This window comes from Balaenoptera borealis (assembly GCF_965194805.1).
Source record: "Balaenoptera borealis genome assembly, chromosome: 1".
Classification (NCBI taxonomy): Eukaryota; Metazoa; Chordata; class Mammalia; order Artiodactyla; family Balaenopteridae; genus Balaenoptera; species Balaenoptera borealis.
The window spans coordinates 95,736,498-95,758,042 of record NC_138860.1 but is presented as its reverse complement, the minus strand read 5'-3'; the positions used below and the strand labels follow the sequence as shown (position 1 = coordinate 95,758,042).

Below are 21,545 nucleotides of genomic sequence, written 5' to 3'. Positions count from 1 at the left end.
CAACCTCCCTCTGTGAAATCCAGGATAAGAGTTTCCTGGCTCCCTCATGGTCAAGCTGGCCCCAACACTTAGCTAACAACCAGAAGAATCTGTCCCTGAAGGTGGTTTTTCCGAACTTCTGGTCCTTGGAGCCCCCTACCTGCTGCGCTCTCAGCCCACACCCTTAAAAGGAAAAACTGTCTGGGGAGAGGCCTCCGCGGAACGCGCGGGGACGGCCAAGAGGGAAGCTGACAGCTGCAGGACTCGTCGCTCAGCACTAGGGGGGGCAATACGATCGAGAACACAGTGAGGGCCACGCCCAGAAATCTCAACTTCCCCTGTGCCCCAGTCGCCCAGGTCGGGCTGATCCAAGCTAGACGCGAACCTTAAGTGCTACTCAGAAAGGCCTTTGTGGGAGCAAATAATGAGAGAAAATGTAGGGAGCCACGGAGAGCACACTGTCCTTCCCACTTCAGCCAGGTCCCGGCCTCGAGAGCTCTCTGCCGCTGCTAGACTGCAACCTCAGGATCCCCTCCTGGAGGAGCCAGGTGGGGGCTTGAGGAACAAGAGGTAAGGGAGCCAGGCCAGGTCACTTTTCCCAGTCACTCCAACTTTTACATCTAGCTCACCCAGCATCTTAGTAATTGTGGGTCACAGCTAGAAGGAGTCCTATAGAGCCCCAGATGCTCAACCCTCAGATGTTCAGCTGGAAGGCAAGGACCCAGAGAGGAGAAAGTTTGAGCAAGATCTCCCAGGTAGTTTATCATCACCCCTCAGAGGGTTTATCAAATACTTTCATGTCCATTATCTCGCTTGGCTATTCACAACCACCTGGCGGAACTATTATTCCATTTTACAAATGAGGAAACTGAGGTTCAGGTAAGTGCCCATAGCTCTCCTCTTCCCTACTAAGTTTTCATTGCCACCCACTGTTCCCTTCTCTCTTGCTTTCCCCAGGAAGATTGCTACCCAGCTCCAGGTATTATATAAATCAAAATTTTAAAGATTTGTTGCGTTCCCCATCTTCCTAACCCATCTAGTATGATGGAGAGATTACACAGCATAGTAATTGTGAGGGTGGACTTTGGAGTCAGACCTGAGTGAATAGATTCCATCTTCATCACTTATGAATTCCATGACTATGGACTTCTTTGTACCTCAATTTCCTCATCTGCAAAATGGGAATATTCACATCTATCTCCTGGAATTCTTTTAAGGGTTAAATCAGATGTACTGTGAAGCAATTTCATAGTGCCTGGCATATAGTAAAGGCTTGAGAAATGCTTCTAGCGTATATAATTATCATACAATTATAGAACTGAAATGATCTTTAGGAATTAGTTCACTACTTTCATGCCATTACCAATGAAGCTAAATGGAGTTAAGTGGGGGTGTTACTGTGCAAAGTAGTTTTGCATACTGGTTTGAATGGTTCCCATCCCCACCCCCCAAAATCCGTGTCCATCTAGAACCTCAGAATGTGAACTTTTTTGGAAATGGGATCTTTGCAGATGTAATGAGTTAAGATGAGGTCATACTAGATTAAGATGAGTTCTAAATCCAGAATGACTGCTGTCCTTATAAGAAGAGGAGAGGGGCTACCCTGGTGGCGCAGTGGTTGAGAATCTGCCTGCCAATGCAGGGGACACGGGTTCGAGCCCTGGTCTGGGAAGATCCCACATGCCGCGGAGCAACTGGGCCCGTGAGCCACAATTACTGAGCCTCCGCATCTGGAGCCTGTGCTCTGCAACAAGAGAGGCCGCGATAGTGAGAAGCCCGCGCACCGCGATGAAGAGTGGCCCCCATTTGCCGCAACTGGAGAAAGCCCTCGCACAGAAACGAAGACCCAACACAGCCATAAATAAATAAATAAATAATAATTTAAAAAAAAAAAAAAAAAGAAGAGGAGAGGACATATAGAGACATCAAGTCACAGAGGGAAGAAAGCCATGTGAAGACAGAGGCAGAGACTAGGGCAATTCAGCTACAAGCCAAGGAATGCCAAGGTTTGCCAGGAACCCCCATAAACTAGGAGAGCAGTTTAAGTCCCATAAACCCACCCCTACCAACACCCCTCACCCAGGAACTGACCTTGTCAACACCCTGATTTCAGACTCCTAGCCTCCTGACTGAGAGAGAATACATTTCTGTTGTTTTAAGCCACCCAGTTTGTGGTAATTTGTTACAGCAGCCTTAGGAAAGAAACTACAGTTTGTGACAGAGGGAGAACTCCAGCAGAACTCGCAGTTTTTTGTTTTGTTTTTTTCACTTCCAGCCTAGCCCTTTTTTACTCCATCATTGCCTCCCCAAACCAGCAATAAACATTTATGGTACACCTACCTAGGAAGTTTACTTATTTGGAGAAAAATTAACACACACTATAATCTTTAGCACTTCTTACTAAATTGTTACCTGACACACAGTAGGCATTTAATAAATACTTCCTGGCAAGTTGATAAAATAATAGATATAAAAATGGTATGTTGTGTTATATAAATTTAAGAAATTAGTACGAACCCACTTTCTACCTCTGTGTATGTACATCAGTGTGCCAGACTCTAAATTTATTTACACATTTTATATATTTGAAGAATCACAAAACTTCAGGTTCACAAGCCCTGCCCATGCACTAGCTCCTGGGGTGATGAATTAAAAAGAGAGTAATCTGAATACCCTCAGGACTCAATCCTACACAGTGGGGACGATCTCATTCTTGCTGGGTCCTCCCACACTCACTGAGGAATGGACAAGTGGGAGCTCAGGGAATCAGGGGAGCTGCCGGTTGCTGTAAAGGAAGAAAGCACCAGGTCAGCCTGGGAGTAGAATGGGTGGTGGTGGGTTAACAAAGGAAGGATGGGAGGAGGGATGAGCTGATTCACTGGGGCAACTCTTAGAGTGACTCAGAAGCCAGCAGAAAATAGCCTGTTCTCCCACATCTGCCTCATTGTCGGGCAATGAGGCACTTCCTCATTGCACACCCGTAAGGCAGGGCAAAAGGGAGGAGGAGGAAACGGAATTTTTCAAATTCATGGGCCTAGTCCAGCACTTAAACTCTGTGTTTTTAACCATTTCAGACATTTTGTTTCAAGTGACGTATTTGTTGAGCACCTACTATGTGCCTGGCCCTTCATCTCGCCTTTCAGATCGTCAGTCTCCTGAACGCAGGGAATGATGTCTTTCTGAAGTTCAGTATTACCTATTTGTTACTTCAGAAGCACTTGGGCTGCCGTTGAGCACCTCAGTACAGTCTTCTTGTCCTTCATATATAGAGATGACCTTCTCCAGCCAGCAGTCAATAGGGGGAGGCATGGAGCTTGTTTCTGTCTCTAATGCTGGATTTACAGTCATCCAGGCCCACTCTGGACCAGCCCCCCTGTGAGAGCCAAGTGTATGGTGAGCAGAATATAGCACAGGTTTGAAATCACACATCTTGTTGGAAGTTCTTTATTTACCATTTACTAGCTCTATGGCTTTACTTGATTTCTCTGAATCTCTATCTTCTCATCTGTAAAATGGGCACCAATGATGTCTATCTTACAGGTTAGGAAAGATTTTTCATTTGGTAGTGAAGATTAAATATCATTATATGAAAGTACCTGGCACAGTGATGACATTAATACGGGTTTACTTCCTTCAAACGTATCAATGATTGCAGACTGACCAAATCCCTCCACCAGACTGTAAACTGCATGAGGACAGGGCTGCATCTGTCCTGAGATAGTCTGCCTAGGTGAGTACTAGGTCCCTAGTACTGTCTTGCTTAATAATAATTGTTAATATTAGAAATCATATGTTAAAATTAATTTACATTATTTATGCATTATAAATATTTAATTGTAAGTATTTATTATATTATATTAAAAACAATGTGGTTATTATTCTCTTAACCAGTTGAATCAATCTGAACTGGAAAAGGATCCAGAAACCCTGACCTCAGGAAGGGGTGCATCGTCTCCCTTTTCTAGGTTATTTGGTGCTGGTAAGGCTTGCTGCGACCACCAGCAAGATCTGCATTCCTGTGTTCACGAGGGACAGGCATTCCTTGCATCCTCTACTGTCCTGTGTCCCAGCGTCACTGCAAACTTGGTAGCCCACAGTATAATGGGGCCAAGGACACAAAAAAGTCCCCTCATTTGGAAAACATAGCGTAGAAAACCATGACACAAATTTTATTCATTCGACTTCTACCTGGAAGGCAGGTCTGGCTGGATTTGGGCTACCCGGTGTCCCCGCTCCAGGGGCTCCAGAGCTACTATTCTCTTCCAAATGTAATGTGAAAAGAGAAGGCGGGGGTGGTCCTCCGGGTTTTTTATCTTTGCGCCCTTGTTTCTAGCACAGGCTTCGTAAAAGAAAAAAAGAGAGAGCAGGCAAGCCACGTTACCAGGTTTTCAACAACCAGTTTTCTAAAGCAGACCCAAAGCGCACTTCATTTATTAACATTTTGGATGAAATGAAACGTTAATATGCCCGATCAATCAGGGCACCCGAAACCCGCCGTTCCTAAGCTGCCCGTACCATGAGGGTAAACACGAAGCACTCGCCACCGTCCGGTCCAGAAATCGCTTAGAAGGTGGAAAGTTGCAGAAGCCGAGCCGTGAGGGTCGTAAGCCCACCCCCGAGCCCGGGCCGGAGGACTACGCTTCCTCCCGGAAGTGACGCGAGCTCAATCCCAGCTAGGCTCTCCCCAAACAAAAGGGATCTCGGGGCCCCGGGAGGAGCCTAAAAGACATTGGAGAAGCCCCTCCTCCAGCCGGAGCGGATTGGTGTCGGGGCTGGAGAGGCGAGAAGGAGATTGGCCCTGCCGAATGCCAGGGCCCTCGCCAGGCGGTCGAGGGGCGGGGCCTCGGAGGGCTGTGGATGGAGCGGCTGGCGGAGGCGGCAGGGAGCGGAGCCCCGAGCGCTGGGAAAAGGTAGGAGCCGCTGGCGCCCGGGCTTGGCGGCGGCTGGGAGGCCGGGTCCTCGAGAGAAAAGCAGGGGTAGGACCACCGGTGTCCTCCCGCTGCCGTCCCAACTGCCACTCGCGCCCGTCCCCTGAGGGGGCGGAGCCGTCTCGTCTACCTCCCGGTATTCCCTGAGGAGGCGGCTCCTCAACCTTCGAGGGTGCTCGCAGCCACTTATTGTCCCTCGTCAACCCCAGCTCCCCAGAAGGGGCTGCCCTCCTGACACCCTCCGTTTAAAGGGCCCCCTCGCCCAGCCCCTCAACCTTGGGAGAAGGCGTGCGGGTTCCCATTCCGTAGACTGCCGTCCCCACCCCCGTTTGTCTGGCCGCCCCCGGGAGGCCAGACATCCCTTCCTACACCTGTCCTGCTCGCTAGGGTGGGACCAGAGCTAGTTCCATCCGTAAGATAAAAATTAGTGTTTTCCAAAAAAAAAAAAAAAAAGAGCGATGGGGCGATGCAAAAATCAGAGACCCGACCTAGACTGCCAGCTCCACGGACGAAACGGCCTTCCCCCGCTTGGGTTCTTCCCATCCCCCATTCTCTGATCTTCAGCCTTCCGCCTTAAGCCCCTAGGATCCTCTGTTCGCCTGTGGGGCATCGAGGGCTCACCTGCTTCGGGACCTTTTTAGTCTCTGGAGGAGGGAGAAATAGTAACCTTCCCCGCCCCCCTTTGTACCTTTATTCCTTGAGGGAGAACCCAACCTCTAAGGGTTTTTTTAGGTTTGAGTTGCATTTCGTTTTTGCTTTCTCACCCTATTTCTTCCCTGAAAACTTGATGAAAAACCACCCTTTGGTATTTCATAGTGAGGTGGGCGTGTTGGATATCTACAGAGTTGGTCTTGCGTGGGTAGGAATGCAGTGTATATTGTTGGACTGTCAGTGAATAACAGAATGCTTTCAAGTGAAACAGTACAGATAAGTAAATAAAGAGCTTTAGATTAGGAATGAGTATCTCCTAGTCTAGGGTGGGCTGGTCTGTTGCCCAGGGAGACTGCAGTTAACCTGGAAGGTATAGTTCTGTTGAAACAAAAGGCAGGAAGTGTTTGAAGAAAATTCAGGTTCAGCGGTCTAGGTTCATGATTAATCTGGTCCGGTGGCCATTGGTTACTCTCTAGCCCCTATTTTATGGTGGGTTTTTCCCTCCAGGTGAAACTGATATATATATGTACATATATATATATATATGTATATATATGATGTTGTTGATTGGTTTTACAAGACCACTATCATCTACCAAAATTCAGGGGATGAAAATTAAAAGCACATTTTAAATCTCAGCGATAAGGATAAATAAAAGCAAGGTAAACTCCAGCTATTCACACACATGTGACTACTACCAAAGAGTGTCCCTATAGTGTGCTCATAAAGGCCTTCATTTCAGCAGGTGCAAAATATTGATGATTTTGGCCTAATGTTAATGCCATTGAATCCCTAGTAATCATCTATTGCTAGCACTTTCATATATTAAAATTTGCCATATTTTTTTAGCATTGTTTCTTTTGCTTTCGGTCTGAAGTCTGTCTTACTACTGTTATTTATAGCCAAAGATAATAACAATGGGATGCAAGGAGTTGGAATCATGGGGGCAATTATAACAGCTGTCTTTTACCTTCCTGATTAGAGTCTCTGAAGGTAGACTTTCTGAAGGTAATTAATTTTGAAGAGTTAGGTTCGAAGTTTTCAGAGCCAGTCTCAGTGCTCACAGATCTGCCCAGTGATTGTTTCCAGATCTCCGATAAAAAGGCACAAAGAAGAAACTGTGGAGGGTCTCTCCAGCAAACACAAAGTGTACTGCGATAGGTGGGTAAGGGCCCCTAGCAATAGCAGCAGAAAAGAACTAAAAGCAGAACAGGAATTCCCAAAAAGATATATCTTATTACATGAGCAGAGAACAGAAAATAAACTGAGGTAAGAGACTAAGGAAAACAAAGTTGCGGTGATTGCCAGGGCCTTAATGAGCAGAGAGGAAAAAGCAAATAATGCTCTTTGATTACTTGGCACAGTAAGCAGGATCTGTTTGATACACATTTGAGTCTTGGAAATCTTTCCTTTAACTTTTTCAACACTTGTTTGGTTATATCAGATGAAGAAAAACATTGTATGCAGAGATTTTTTAAGGTATATTTGTAATCTGCCTCATTAAATTATAAATTCTTTGAGAGAGGTATTAGTATGTTTTGTTTCATCTTTGTACCTTTATAGTATATAGTTTGTATTGCCTAGTATATAGTTTGTATTGCCTAGTATATAGTTTGACTTCATGAACGTTTGTTGAACTTAGTTTGAAGCTGACCCCTTCGGGTAGACTAGAAACATAATTTACTGATAAGATATGGCACATCTTGTTAGTATAAACAGTCCATAAAGAATTTAATATTAAATATTCTTCCTCTTTAGCATTTAAACAAAGGTGAAGAATTAGTGTCTGATTTTAGTTATTGGTTGGTTTTATTTTAAATATTTCAATATATAGCTAAGATGCCTAAGTAAGGGAAAACAAAGCTTGTATATGTCATGATCTCAGACATATGATACAAGGATTTTTAGGCCACTGAATTGGTGTTTAGTGGCATGATACAAGAAGCAGAGATTTATTTCTAGAGGAAGTTTGTCCAGTCTGTGGTGGTTGACCCCAGGAATAGCTTGTCAACCTGTTACTAAAGGCCATTTTTTCTTATTTCCTGGATGTTTGCTGATAATAACTAAAAATCACATCTTCCTAGTTTCAGTTCAAAGCATTTCAGTGAGAAAATGGCTTATTTATGGTGAGGCTATAAAGTGTGCTGATTTACAGCACAGACTTTAAAGGCAGACCTGAGTTAAGATTCCAGCTCTGCTGCCCTTTTGCTGTGTGACCCAGGGAAATGGCAGTTTTCTATCTTCACCATATCTCAGTTTCCTCAGCTGTGACTTAAAAATGACTTTCAGAGATTTTTTTTTTTAGAAGATTACATGAACATGACATACAGGAAGCACTCAGTAATTGGTAGGTATTATTGCATTATTATTAGCACTTTGCACGTGAGTTAAAGAATTTAATATTAAATATTCTTTTACTCCTTTAGCATTTAAACAAATGTGAAGAATTAGTGTCTGAGTTTAGTTATTGGTTGGTTTTGTTTTAAATATTTGAATATATAGCTAAGCTTCCTAATTAGAGGGAAACAAAGCTTGTGTATGTCATGATCTCAGACATCCGACAGAAGAGTTTTTAGGGCAGCGCATGTGTCTTACGGTATGTGTGTTTCATAATTTTGTCATGTACCTTATCTTCCTTAAACTTTTTGGCCCTGGAAAAGGAAAGGCAAGGGATTCAACCGTCTGATGTCTTCTCTCTGAATTGTCAGTTGTTTGACTCCACACTGTCTTAAGTACCTTCACCCTCAGTGTCATATAAATGGTTTCGTGGATACCGTGATCATGGTGCAGGGTTGTACCTTCTGTGAGATTTAAGGGATTTTCAATGGTAATTTTGATTGACAGTGATTTTTGCCTCTTGAATAACTCTTCTACTACCCCCAAAGTAAGGAGCAATCATAAGAACAACTCAAATGGGTGAGAAGAAACTATGGATAGGGAAGTTAAGAGTGGAGGTGGGGGAGTGGAGGACAGGGGTTTGTGGGTTGAGGAAAACAGGACTACAAGCAGGCATTGAAGTAAAGAATGTAGTAATATGGTTTCTCCCTGCCAACTATTTCCAAACTCTGTATTTCGGGTCCAGAGCCAGAGCTTCCACTCTAAATGTGTGCTTTGCTGCTAAATGAATCATTTCTGCCTTTTGGAGCCACAAAGAATGTAATCCTTAATTGTTACTGAGTTTAAAGAATATAATCCTTAACTGTTACTGAGTTCAAATAGAAGCTAGGAAGGAAGATAGGAGAGCACAGGACGATGGAGTTTACAGACAAAAAAGACTCCTGACCCTGAGCCTTGGGAGCATCTGCATGGGTCCTTTGTGCAGAGCTGCTGGGGAAGGAGAGGCTGCAGTGTGCTCTGGGTCAGCTCGCCTAGAAAGGTGAGCCAGGGAGGAAGGAGTGCAGAGGGAGAAGCAAGCAGGGATGAGTTGTTTTAATGAGAAATAAGATCTATAAATTATAACAGAGGAGAATGAACTGACGGGTAAGTTGTAGAAAAAAGGAGCACTAAGTTTGGGGTTTTTTGAAGGAAGGTGTTCCCCATTCCTTGGTTTCTGCCAAGTAGTCCTTTCTGTTGTAGCGGGTTGAACAGGAGTGAGAACAGAACCAATCTGGTTCTTAACTGGTTTAATATTTGACGGTACAAACAAGATCTGGTGTAGTCCTATGTATCAGCTTCTTCTTATTGCCTCTTGTTCTTAAATTGAAGACATGGAAGAAATTTTCTGAAAAGGCTCCACCCCTAAAGACTTCTCTGCTTCTAAACCTTTAGCCTTCGCCACACTCGCTGAGTCTGAACGCGTTCTTCTTGGGGGTCTAGTTACTTCTCATTCAGCGTGTCTCGCATCACAGCCATTATTTCCCCCCCAAAACCCGTTCCTTTTCTAACATCCCTGTTTCTGTTAATGACATCGTCATTATAGTCACCCAGCCTTAAAAACCTCAGCTGATCTGGGATTATTTCCCCTCTTACCTCCTTAAAAAAGCCAGTACCAAGTTACTATACATTCTTTATAAAGTCTCTTGCATCGGTCTTTTTTTTTTCCCCTATTCTTACTGCCACCATCCTATTTCACACATTTTAACCTCATACCTGTACTGTTAAAGTTTTCTCCCAACTGCTTTTTCTGCTTCCAGTTTCTCTTCAGTCAAATCAGCTCTGTACGTCAAGCTTTAACCTTCCTGAAACTATATTTTTATTGTGAGATTCACCTAGTTAAAAATGTTTAGTGGCTTCTTATTTCCCAGAAGATAAAGTCCAGTTTTGTACACTGTAATTCAAGGTACTGCACTGTACATTTCTTTCCAGCCAGCATGTTTTGATTACCCCTTTGAACCAGAGACTGCTGGGTGCTAAGTTTATCAAGCTGAATAAGACAGAGTATTTGTCTAGAAGAGCAGAATCTTATGAGACAAAAGACAGCTATGTAAATAGATGAATTGATGTAATAGAATGTGATAACTGCTCTTGGGTTATGAATAAGATACATATCCATTATGCATTTAATATGATTTCAAAATAGTTGTGATATTTTTAGAAAACCCGTTTATCAGTATTATGAGTTAAAATTGTAACTTGATTAAAAGCTGTAGAAATTCAGTGGAAGCAAAGGCATGCTTTTCACTTATATCCTAAAGTCACAAAAAGCCAGTCTAGGCAGAAGATTGTCCTTTTTCTTTCCCAAGTAGTGTGCAGATAACCATTGGCCTGAATACGTGTTGTGTGTGTTCCTAAGCTGCCTTTCCCAGGAACTGGCCAGGCCATCTCCTTCTTGGAGCAGATCAACCTACCAGGTTAGAAGGAGTAAACTTGTTTTGATTTCTAAATTAGACACATGAGTGGTAGAAAGTGAGAACTCATTGGAAAAAAGGAAAACTTCATTATCCTTACAGATGAAACCAACTATATGCGCTCCAGGGATGAGAAGTGAGAGAACTGACCAGTCACTAAGTCATTTAAACCATTCAGTATCCTGTTAGAGTACGTCTTGTCATCCCCATTTTATAGATGAAGAACTGAAAGCTCAAAGATTATGTGGATCAAGGAAGTATGAAGTGGTAGAGCCAGGATGCAAACCTAGGTCTGTAGGGCTCCAAAGTCCAAGCACTTTTCACTGCAACACACTGCCTCCCAGAAGAGTTACTGTCCCCAAAAAACCTTGGAGCAAAAACAATTGCCAGGTCTGTTGGTCATTTTCAACTGATACCAAATTGTTAAACTTTTTTAAAAATCAGTGGTCTGACTTAGAAGACAGAAGTTAAAAGGCAAAACAACATCATCAGTTACAACATTCTGTTACAGGCTTTTGTGAAATTTTTTTACAGTTCGGGGAGAGTCAGGTTATGGGCATAGCTAAAACACAGATACCTTGACTGTATTACAGTTCATCCTCCACACCATATGCTCTGTTTCTTCCTGGTTTGAAATCCTGATGGAGTCAACGACTTCATCCAACATTAATGTGGAATATTTGAAGGGTTCTTGTATTCCAGGCTGCCTGTAGAATTGAGGCCCATGAATCATTTTACTGGAAATAAAATCAGTCTACATATTATTTTCCCTCATTGTGGTATTTTACAAATCATGGTGGCATTATTTCAGAAAAGCAAAAATTTAGGGGAATGATGGACAGATAGATGATCTAGACAGATATACGTATTTCAATGAAATCATGTTATAATTTCATTGAAATAAATAAAGCCACTGACAAATAATACCCGAAATGGTAAATACTGCTGGTAATTTTCTGATATTAGAAGACATATTTTTAATTTTAATGAAAAAATGTGTTAACGTAAAAACTATTCTTCATTTTCATTAACATACATTCCAGTAGCTTAACTAATGTAGCTCTTCTGGTTTGGTCTTGTCTCAGATGAGAATACTTGAAAAGGTGTAAACAGATATCCAGGTAGACAGACCTGTTTTTAATAGCGTTGTGCCAGATGTCCTCATTTTGGGGGAGAGATGTTTGAATGCTTGTTTATGGGCATGAGGCCACTTCCTCCCTTTCTTCAGGATGCATATAAATGTTGTTGGCAACATGTAGGAGAGACAATGATAGAAACAGATGTACACACATAGTAAGAGAGACGGACATTCACACACACACACAGATACACTAGAGATGTATGAGTCTTAAAACAGAGCTAACCAAAACAAAACCCTGATATCCATCATGGTGTCCCAGAAGGTGGATTAGACTGGATCTTGATAATTTTACTATTTAACTATAATCTTCAGTAATTCACTTAACAACTCTGGCCTCAATTTTCATCTGTAAAACGAGAGTGCTATATTAGATTATTTCTGAGGTCCCTTCCAGCTCTGTGAATCACAATTTAGCTGATAAAATGAGAAAATCAGATGTGAACAGTGGTTACCAAGTAGCAGTGGTTTCTAAGGAAGCCTCTGGAATCAAATTACTTAGGTTCAAATTCTGTTTCTGCCACATACTAGATGTGAGACTTTTAAGTTATTTAGCCTTTGTACCTCAGTTTTCCCATCTGTAAAATGGGGATGATGATGATGATGAACTTGTTGATAATGGTTATAGCATCTATCACCTAAGGTTGTAAGGACTGAATTAATACATGTCAAGTACTTAGAACACTGCCTGGAACATGTTTATGTTTAGCTCAATAAGTGTGTATCTTTTTTATTATTGCTATTATGGCTTGAATTCTTCTTAGAAAACTACTCTAGAAAACTCTGAGGAAAAAAATAAACAAATAAAAATAAAACTCTGAGGAAGTGGTGATTAACATTGGTAAGCTCAATTATATTACTAATTTCTGTACTAAGTATAAATCTAGAATATCTGGTATCCTAGAATCAGCTTTGAGTAGAGTACTGAAAGTACTTTAAGTATTGATCTTAAAGAATAATCAGCTTTATTACAGAACTGGTTTCTTGAGGCCTCCTTCAAAGTCCATATTGACAGTATTGGATAAACAAGCACCTCAATCCCTTAGCACTGTTGTAATTTCTTTGTAAGTGCATTATTCATATTATATTTCAGGATCCTGAAATTTACAGTCTCCAAAACTGTTTCAAAACCATTCTGTTTTATATAATCCTATACATAGTGTTGCTGGGAAAAAGCAGACTGATAAGACAAAGCAGGGCATTCTTTGTTCAGGCACTCACATGGTAAGGGGAAGGCTTTGATCTAGTTGCTGTAATAGTCTTTAAAAGTAGTAAATGTTGTATTAGTTTGCTAGAGCTGCCATAACAAGTACCACAGACTGGGTGGCTTAAACAACAGAAATTTATTTTCTCACAGTCCTGGAGGCTAGAAGTCAGAAATCAATGTGTCAGCAGGATTGGTTTCTTCTGAGGCCTCTCTCTTTGGCTTGTTAAATGGCCATCTTCTCCCTGTGTCTTCACATGGTGTCTCCCTGTCCTGCGTTTTTGTCCAAATTTCTCTTCTTATAAGGACACCAGGCATATTAGATTAGGGCCTACCCTAATGACCTCTTTTTTTTCTTCTTCTTCTTTTGGCTATGCCACACAGCATGCAGAATCTTAGTTCCCTGACCAGGGATCGAACCCATGCCCCCCCGCAGTGGCAGCACAGAGTCTTAACCACTGGACCACCAGGGAATCCCATGACCTCATTTTTTTTTAAATTTTTTTATATATTTGTGGCTGCATTGGGTCTTCATTGCTGCATGCGGGCTTTCTCTAGTTGCAGTGAGCGGGGGCTACTCTTCGTTGCGGTGCGCGGGCTTCTCATTGTGGTGGCTTCTCTTGTGAAGCACAGGCTCTAGGTGTTGGGCTTCAGTAGTTGTGGCTTGCAGGCTGTAGAGCACAGGCGCAGTAGTTGTGGCTCACGGGCTTAGTTGCTCCACGGCATGTGGGATCTTCCCGGACCAGGGCTCGAACCCGTGTCCCTTGCATTGGCAGGTGGATTCTTAACCACTGTGCCACCAGGGAAGTCCCCCATGACCTTATTTTTCACTTAATTACCTCTTTAAAGACCCTACCTTTAAATACAGTCACATTATGGGGGTACTGGGGATTAGGACTTCAACATATAATTTTGGGGTTAGAGGACACAATTTAGCCCATAACACGTTATAACACATAGACACATAAGAATACAAATACTCAGGTAATATCTTTTACCTTCAACTGAAAGAAGATTGATTTGACATTTGTAGTAAAGCTTTTATTGCATAGTACTGTAGAATTCAGTTAAAAGGTTTGTTTTTCTATCTTGGTTTTAGAATCTGTAAATAATAATAGCAGAAACAACTGTCTGTAGTAAATGTACAAAAGATCTGCTTTCGTGATGAGAAAATTTATTTTCTGATAATATTTTGACAAGTTTTTCTTTACTAGCCTAATCCTAAAATGCCAAAAGTGGAATGAGAGGTACAGTTTGGAATGTTGTCACTCTCTTACCCCCAAACGCATAAATAACCTTTATGAAAAACCAGAAGTGCCAGAGGGTGGGAAGGCTAAATCTTGAGATAGTCAAGGTAATGTGTCAACACCTTCCACCCTCAGATAGGAGGTTGCTTTGGATACATTTTTTTAAAAATAGCAGTGCACTTTTGTCCATTTTAGATTTGGTATTTATAAATGTGACGTGTTTATTTTTTTTAATTTCATATATACTGGGTTCTTAAGGAAGTACATTATCTAATGGAAAGCTGTCAAAACAGCCATTTTGTATGTCAGTGTTGACTCTTTGAATTTTTAGAATTAACTGGCCTCCCAAATTTTGGTTTTGCTTATATGTACTGGAAAGAGTCTTTACATAATTGCAGCAAGTTTGCTTTACATCCGTGCTAATCCCTTATCACTGATACTAAAAACTTAACTGAATGGCCTGAATTTTAGTCAGCTGTAGCCCAAGTATAAATTTCTTTAATTTGATATCTGAGTATATAGGAAAGAAGTGATTTTTATCCAGTTTTGCAAGAGTGATCTCTTGGGTAAAATAACTGAATTCTTTTTTTTTTTTTTTTTTGGTGCTAGCCAAGTGGATTTAAAAAAAAAGATTTATGTAGTTTTTTTTTGAGGTGCTTCTATGTCCAGAAATATCTGAGACTCACCTTAAAAATGTTTTCTCTCTTTCCTGTCCCACATTACCCACCACATAGAAATAAAGCCTTCAGTTCCACATAAAGACATACACACACCCAGATACTAGATAGACAAACATCTACGTGTACTCCACCCTGCCCTGCCTTACTCCTTACATAGTTGTAGCAACTGGGGTGTTTCTTTTTCTGCCACCCAATCTCCATGTGGTAAAAAGGCAACAATGCCTGCTATCAAAGAATGAGTTCCAGAGCAAAAGCTGAGACTTCCTCAAGAAGGAAGAGGCACAACCAGAACCAGAATGAGTGGATGTTGGGTCAAGGGAAAAGGCTAGAATAAAATGAACAGAGCCAGAGCAGCATACCTCCATAGCAAAATGAGCACTGCTGTTCAGGAGGTACAGTGGAGGTGCAGAGCCAGTGTCCTCCTTGATACCCATAATTTCTGTGGCTGTTGGCACATGAAAGTTCATACAGAAGAGATTCATGGACTTCCCTGGTGGCGCAGTGGTTAAGAATCCTCCTGCCAATGCAGGGGACACGGGTTCAAGCCCTGGTCCGGGAAGATCCCACATGCCGCGGAGCAACTAAGCCCGTGCGCCACAGCTACCGAGCCTGCGCTCTAGATCCCGTGAGCCACAACTACTGAGCTCACACGCCACAACTACTGAAGCCTGCATGCCTAGAGCCCGAGCTCCACAACAAGAGAAGCCACCGTGATGAGAAGCCCACGCACCACAACGAAGAGTAGCCTCCGCTGGCCGCAAGTAGAGAAAACCCGTGCAGCAACGAAGACCCAATGCAGCCAAAAATAAATAAATAAATTTATTAAAAGAAAAAAAAAAAAAGAAGAGATTCATGCTCTCCTGGCTGTTGGCCCTGACTTGGTGGGAAGTAGCATGTGAATAGACCATATTGTAAGCTGGGCAAACTCATGTTTGAAATCATTTATTAATAACTTAAAAACAAGTTTCATACCTAATCTATAAATAGGCTAATTTTTCCAGGGTATTAAAATATGTGTAACTTTTTATTATATATGCTTATATATTTTTTTAATTGAGAAAACTATAAAGCTTAATATAGCTACAGCTAGCTGTACCACAGTGTATGATAATATATACAGACAACTTGTCCACAGGTGGTTTTTATTTCAAATTTATAGACTGTAGCATTCCTTAGGCAGAAATATCTACATCTAAACTTTAAGGAAAGTTGGGTCTTGGAGAGATTCTACCGGAAGGAATGAGCTGAGCATCTGGTTGAAATGATCTTGTCTTTCACAGTTACTTAACAGACAATGACAAGTAACAGCTCATTTAGAAAATAAGTGGAGAATGAGTCTGTAGACTACAATGTAACATGCCAAAAATCTGGCAGTCATATTTCTGATAATGAATATGGAGTTAGAAACAGCCTTTTTCTGAAAATCTTAGACCATATAATTTATATATTGGCAGAAACTGGAGTCGAATGGACTTGGTACTTTAAATACCTTAAATACAAGACAAAATTTATGTTTTATCAAATAAAAATTTGGGCCTATCTTTTTTGTTTAAGTTTTCAGGCTCTAATACACTATTAGAAAAACATAAACCAAAAGTTACATATAATTCAACATTTAATATTTGAAAATAAATGGGAAAAAGTAGAAGCTGGGATGAGTAATAAGCCCTACAAAGTTGAGGTGGTGACAGATTGATTTGTTTGTTTACTGATTGGCAAGAGATGAGGGGATGAGAATTTTCCTTACACAAATTTGGCAGTTTGAAAAGTTCAGTTGTAATTATGTTATTTTTTTTATCTGAGTGCATTGTGCATAAGTCATGGTGATTCAAGCAAATAAGCTTTTATCAATTCAGGGAGAGAAAGTCAGTTTCTTCTGGGGACATTCATAAAATAGTCCTTGAAATGACAGTGAAAAGATTTTGAAAGACCTCACCTTCCCTAATTATGATTGCAAAAGGGAAGTCAGATTCCTGATATTTTTTCCTATATTACTCAGCTTCAACTTGAAGAAGTGGCTATTTTCTTCTTTCTTGTCTGTATCAACCAACAGCTGTCAGGCCTCATCAGCTATAATGACAGTTGACATTCTTGGGATTTACCAATTGTTTATAGTATGGTCACATAGACAATAAATTTCTTATTATTTTGCAGCATTGGAGATTTTTCCACCATGCTGATGACATTTTAAATATATTTGTCAATTTTCCCAAATTTTAACTGAAGAAAACTTTAAGAATTTATACTTGAGGACTAAAGTGTGACTGCCAGTTATCAGGTCAGTATCACCCCCATCCCCATCCCCACCCTCATACCACCCCCAGGAATATCACTGCCATACTAAAACATAATGCAGTTTTACTATCGTTCATTTATATTTCGGACAAAAAGTTACTGCAATGTGTTGTGTGTTAAAATTAGATTCAAATGTAAAGGACAGCAAAGAACTGCTAAATTTTAATATTTATAAAGAATGGTTATAGGAATATGCGAAAACAGACCTCTTGGGTTTGAATTACACAGCTGTGGCCCTTTTTTTCCCCTACTGTGTTGTATTTGTATTATATTTATTTCATGTAGACACCAAGCTAAATAAGTTGATACATAAGCAAAATGTTCCAGATATTAAAATTTGTGTGCAGAAGTTATTTACAAATGTAGAGGTAACATGAATATTGTTCTTTATGCCATTGACAAATAATAGAATTTTTTCTTGCCTAGGCTAGACTGTTTTATAATTAAAGTGACTTAAGGTTGTTTCAATTTCACTCTTTTATGAGGACGTATATGTATCACAACAGATCAAAAAGTGTGATTTAGGTACAGTCTGTTTTAGTTCCTTGTATATTTACCTGTAATTTTTATTTAATTGATTTCTCTAACAAATAATTCTTGATTTTCACTCATGAAAGCTTAGAATGGAACCATGAAGGACTTTGGAGATTATCTAGTCTGTTTTATTTTACCTGTGAGGAAACTCAATGCCAGAGCAACTATGTAATTTTTTTTTCTCAAAGCAATATAGCTGTTTAGTAGCAGAGCTGAGACTAAAACTCTATACTCTTCACTCCCCGTCTATTATATTTTATTATATCACACTGCATCCTTAAGCCACAGTTTTAGATTTCTAAATGAGAATATTTAAGGAATATAAAGATATTGAAGGAAAAAAGAGTAATATGTGTAAACACTATCATTTTTAGCTCTATTCCTAGTTGATTTACTCAGTGCAGTTGGTATTTATGGAGCGCCTTTACCAAGTGCCCATTATTCTGCTTAACATCAGGGGAGGGGTGAGAAAAGGAATAAAATGATAGGATTTTTTTCTCTGCCTTATAATCTCCTTGAGAGAGATTAAAACATGAAACCATCAGGAATTGGGGGAAGGGTTTCATCTAAGAAACCAGTGTGACTCAAATGGTAGTTTAAATTCCTCATCATTATTCACTCCAGGATGCTATCATCCTTCTTCATTTGTGGTTCCCAACTACAAAAGGCAGCCAGAGTCACTTATTTCTGAAGTAATTGATCTTGGCTGCCCCCAATTTTGGTAATGCCTTCCTTGGAATTCTTTTGGAAAGTGAGAGAGGATAGTAGTTCTTAATAATTAAACCATTGATCAGCTTCTATCAGGAACTTGGCAAGATATTTTATATTTATTAACTCAATCTTTACAACAGTCCTATGAGTTAGATATCATCATTTCACTTTCACAGTTAAGAAAACTGAGAATCAGAAAACTTGCCCAGTCACACAACTAGGAAGATGTTGACCTGGCATCTATCTGACTGCAAAGCCATGTGTTTTTTCCAGCATACCATCTTATGTTAAGTGTAGCTTTATTAGGTTTGTTGTTTTTTTGTTTTTTTAATTTTTTTTTAGCTTTTATTTTTAAAGTAACTGTTGTGAGGGCTCTCTAATACTGAAGTGCAAATGTGAGAATCGCTTACTAGTCGCTAGCCCTCACCAGTTAGAAAGTTAGCAGTTAGAGCTGAAGTTACATTGAACACGTTTTACCATGTGGCAAAAGATTTGTACAGTGTGTCCTGGAGCAACATCTAACAACACAGTGAAGTATGCATTTTCTACATGCTCTCCTTCGCTTAAAGGCAGTAGCTCTGGAAGGAATCAATGACTCTTTTGTGTGCCTCCTAAAATTTAATGTGCTCATAGGAGTTGGGAGTTACTGGAGGGTGTGTGAACTAGTCATGTTGTGATTCACTTTAAAAAAAAAACTATATGAGAGTGGCAATTTAGAAGTAAAGAGTGGAAGAGGGAAAATAGTACTTGCTCTACTTTAGAAGTTATGAAATGTATCTTACCATACACAATGGTCAGAAGATCCTTCCAAGATTGTACGCCGTCTAACTTCTATCTATGTGTGGTTTGTGAGAAATTAATCTTATGGAAAGGACTGAGTTTGTGCCATGTAATTCGCCATTTAACATATTTTGAAAGATGCAAGATTTCATAGAAATGTTAAGTTCATAGAACTTGTGAAGTCAAATAAATTCAGTTTATAGTAGCCTGGCCAATTAAGATGTTTAAACAATATATTTTAAGCAGTCATTTAAAAGTACATTTGTACATGGTTGCATTTAAGTCTTATTTTACTATATGAAATATAAACATTGTGATAGATGTTCTCTGCGAAAGTAGACAATTTAAAAGACAAATTTCTCCCTTACTCCCACCAAACATTATCTTTGCTCAAATTCATTTCAGCCAGTTTCAGAGGGATCCCACAATGTTTTATATACAGTTTTGGAATTCAGTTATCTAAAACTGGGATATCTTTTCGTGGTCAAACAATTTTTCATTGAAATAGTATTCATTGTAACAAAACTTTACCTGAACTTCTAGTGAACAAAATTAGTGACTAATTCTTTCTGAGATCTTCTAGGATGTTTGTTTATATGCCTGGAGGAAAAATGATGAAAATTTGATCTTTGTGAATGGTGATGAAATCAATAATTAAAATGAATTTTATTTTCTTTTACTGCTCAGTTTATGATTAACATCAGAAAGTTCTTATTTTTCCATTTAATTATAACCATTTCCTTTCTTAAAGTATTTTCTACTCTAATTGTTGCTCTTTTCTTACCTGTCTCACTTTATTTTTTCTTTAATAGTATCAAATTAACTCTGTCTTCTGGAGATTATCTGATTGTTGTCCTTGTTTTAGGCTTTCAGGATGAATCTGGAAAAACTCAGCAAGCCAGAACTCCTAACACTATTCAGTATTCTTGAAGGAGAGCTTGAAGCAAGGGACCTTGTTATAGAAGCTTTAAAGGTATGTTTAAAAAAAAAAGAGAGAGAGAGAGAGAGAGTGGTCATCATATGTTTGAAAGCCATATCATTGGTTAACTAGGATATTTCTATAGCCCCAGTTGAAGTCGAGAGGCCTGGGTATATATATCAATACTTGCTATAGCAGCCACCTGTATGGTATGATTTTGGGACACTGATGAAGCCTTTCTGCTTCCAAATAGTTCCTTTAGTCTCTCTACCTGATGTCTAGACTTTGAACTTCATTCTTTAGCTTAGTAGCGTTAGCTGTTTCTGAATGCCAACCCCTTGAGAACTTGATGAGACCTGTTTCCTAAAAAATCTATATACACGCATATACCATAATTCAGGATATAATATCTGACAGATCAAGGACCCCATTAAGACCGTGAATAGATTCCCTAGATCCCAGATTAAGAATCCTTACTTTTTTTTCAGTATTTGATATCTGTTAAAATACACGGGGCTGGGGGGTGGTAGATGGCAACTCTACTTTCCACTCAATTTTGCTGTGAACCCAAAACTACTCTAAAAAAGTCTACGTAAAAAAAAAAATCAAGAGAGCATAACTCCTTTAAAGGGTCTTGAACCTTTTACACCTTGGTAAGGATGTTTCCCAATCTGTCTTGAAATCAGATTTGGAGAGGGGAAGAAAAGAGCTTAAGGCTATCCGTGTGAATAGTAGGAAGATGATACCCCCATAGGAGAGGAGAAATGGCCAAAGAAGATGAGACTTGGGCATGCTGAAGAAAGCATAGTCTCTGCCGAAAACTATGGCTTTTTTGTTTTCCCTTAGAGCTTTGTAATGTGTGATAAGTGATTTCCACTTATCCAGGCCCCCTACTGGAGAAAGGCACCATTTCCAGTGGTTTCATTTCTCCGAAGTGCATGAGGCAGTTAGTCCCCTTCTGGTATGGGGGTAGAGTCTGACTTATTTTCCTTTTCCCACTTACTTCAGTCTTGTTTTGCATGGTGTCCCTGGGGATCATCTGTTTATGGCTTTGACACGTGTCTAGTCATGTGATAAAGTTCATTGCCCGAGTCTTTGCCTGTCATGCCACTAAGCATGACTGTGTGACCTTGGTAAAGTCATTCAGTCTGTCTGAAACAAAGCTTCCTTGGTCTGTATTAAAAAGAAATGATTAATAACTAGTATTTCTGTGTAACATTATAATTTGCATGACATTACAAATACTCCAACAATGTAGGATTCATTTCTTCTCCCTTTATTTATATTCTCTCAGTACATATCATGTACCCCATATCCAAGCAACAGTCAGTGGTAGCTAATCATTTGAATTGATGTCTCTAGTGTGCCCTCAACAGTGCCTGACTTTTTAATGACTCCCCTGCCAACATATATTACGTAAAAATGTTCCCTCTGCTTGGTGACTCATTTCTGCCACATCCACAGGTCTTCCCCTTTTGTCACTATTGGGGATTTCTCATCCTTTCCCTGTACGTCCCTGAAAACTATTCTATTTCTCATAACCCCATCCCACTATTACCAGTAGTCCTAACCTGATTAAACCCAGGACACCCTCCCATTTATTTTCACATGTTTATCTGATCAATCAAGAGAAAAGAAAAAGAAGGACTGAGGAAAGTTTGAGTGCATTCCTAATCCTCACTCCTAATGCCT

General features: G+C 40.2%; 1 protein-coding gene and 1 long non-coding RNA gene across 4 annotated transcripts in view; both read left to right on the top strand.

Moving 5' to 3' along the window:
- LOC309623663 overlaps window positions 1–21,545 on the top strand; it is a 128,270-nt gene that overhangs the window by 31,783 nt on the left and 74,942 nt on the right. The gene's annotated exons all lie outside the window — the stretch shown is intronic.
- Window positions 4,739–21,545, top strand: part of CTTNBP2NL (CTTNBP2 N-terminal like) — a 77,696-nt gene continuing 60,889 nt past the window's right edge. The window contains exons 1-3 of one of the 3 annotated variants that reach the window (XM_082380103.1): window positions 4,765–4,889; window positions 16,769–16,892; window positions 19,800–19,907. In XM_082380103.1, the coding sequence (XP_082236229.1) occupies window positions 19,809–19,907 (99 nt within the window). In that variant the 5' untranslated portion in view covers window positions 4,765–4,889; window positions 16,769–16,892; window positions 19,800–19,808. Of the gene's footprint in view, window positions 4,890–16,768; window positions 16,893–16,957; window positions 18,689–19,799; window positions 19,908–21,545 lie in introns of those variants that run through there. The other 2 variants (XM_082380102.1, XM_082380104.1) reach the window with 2 other exon arrangements.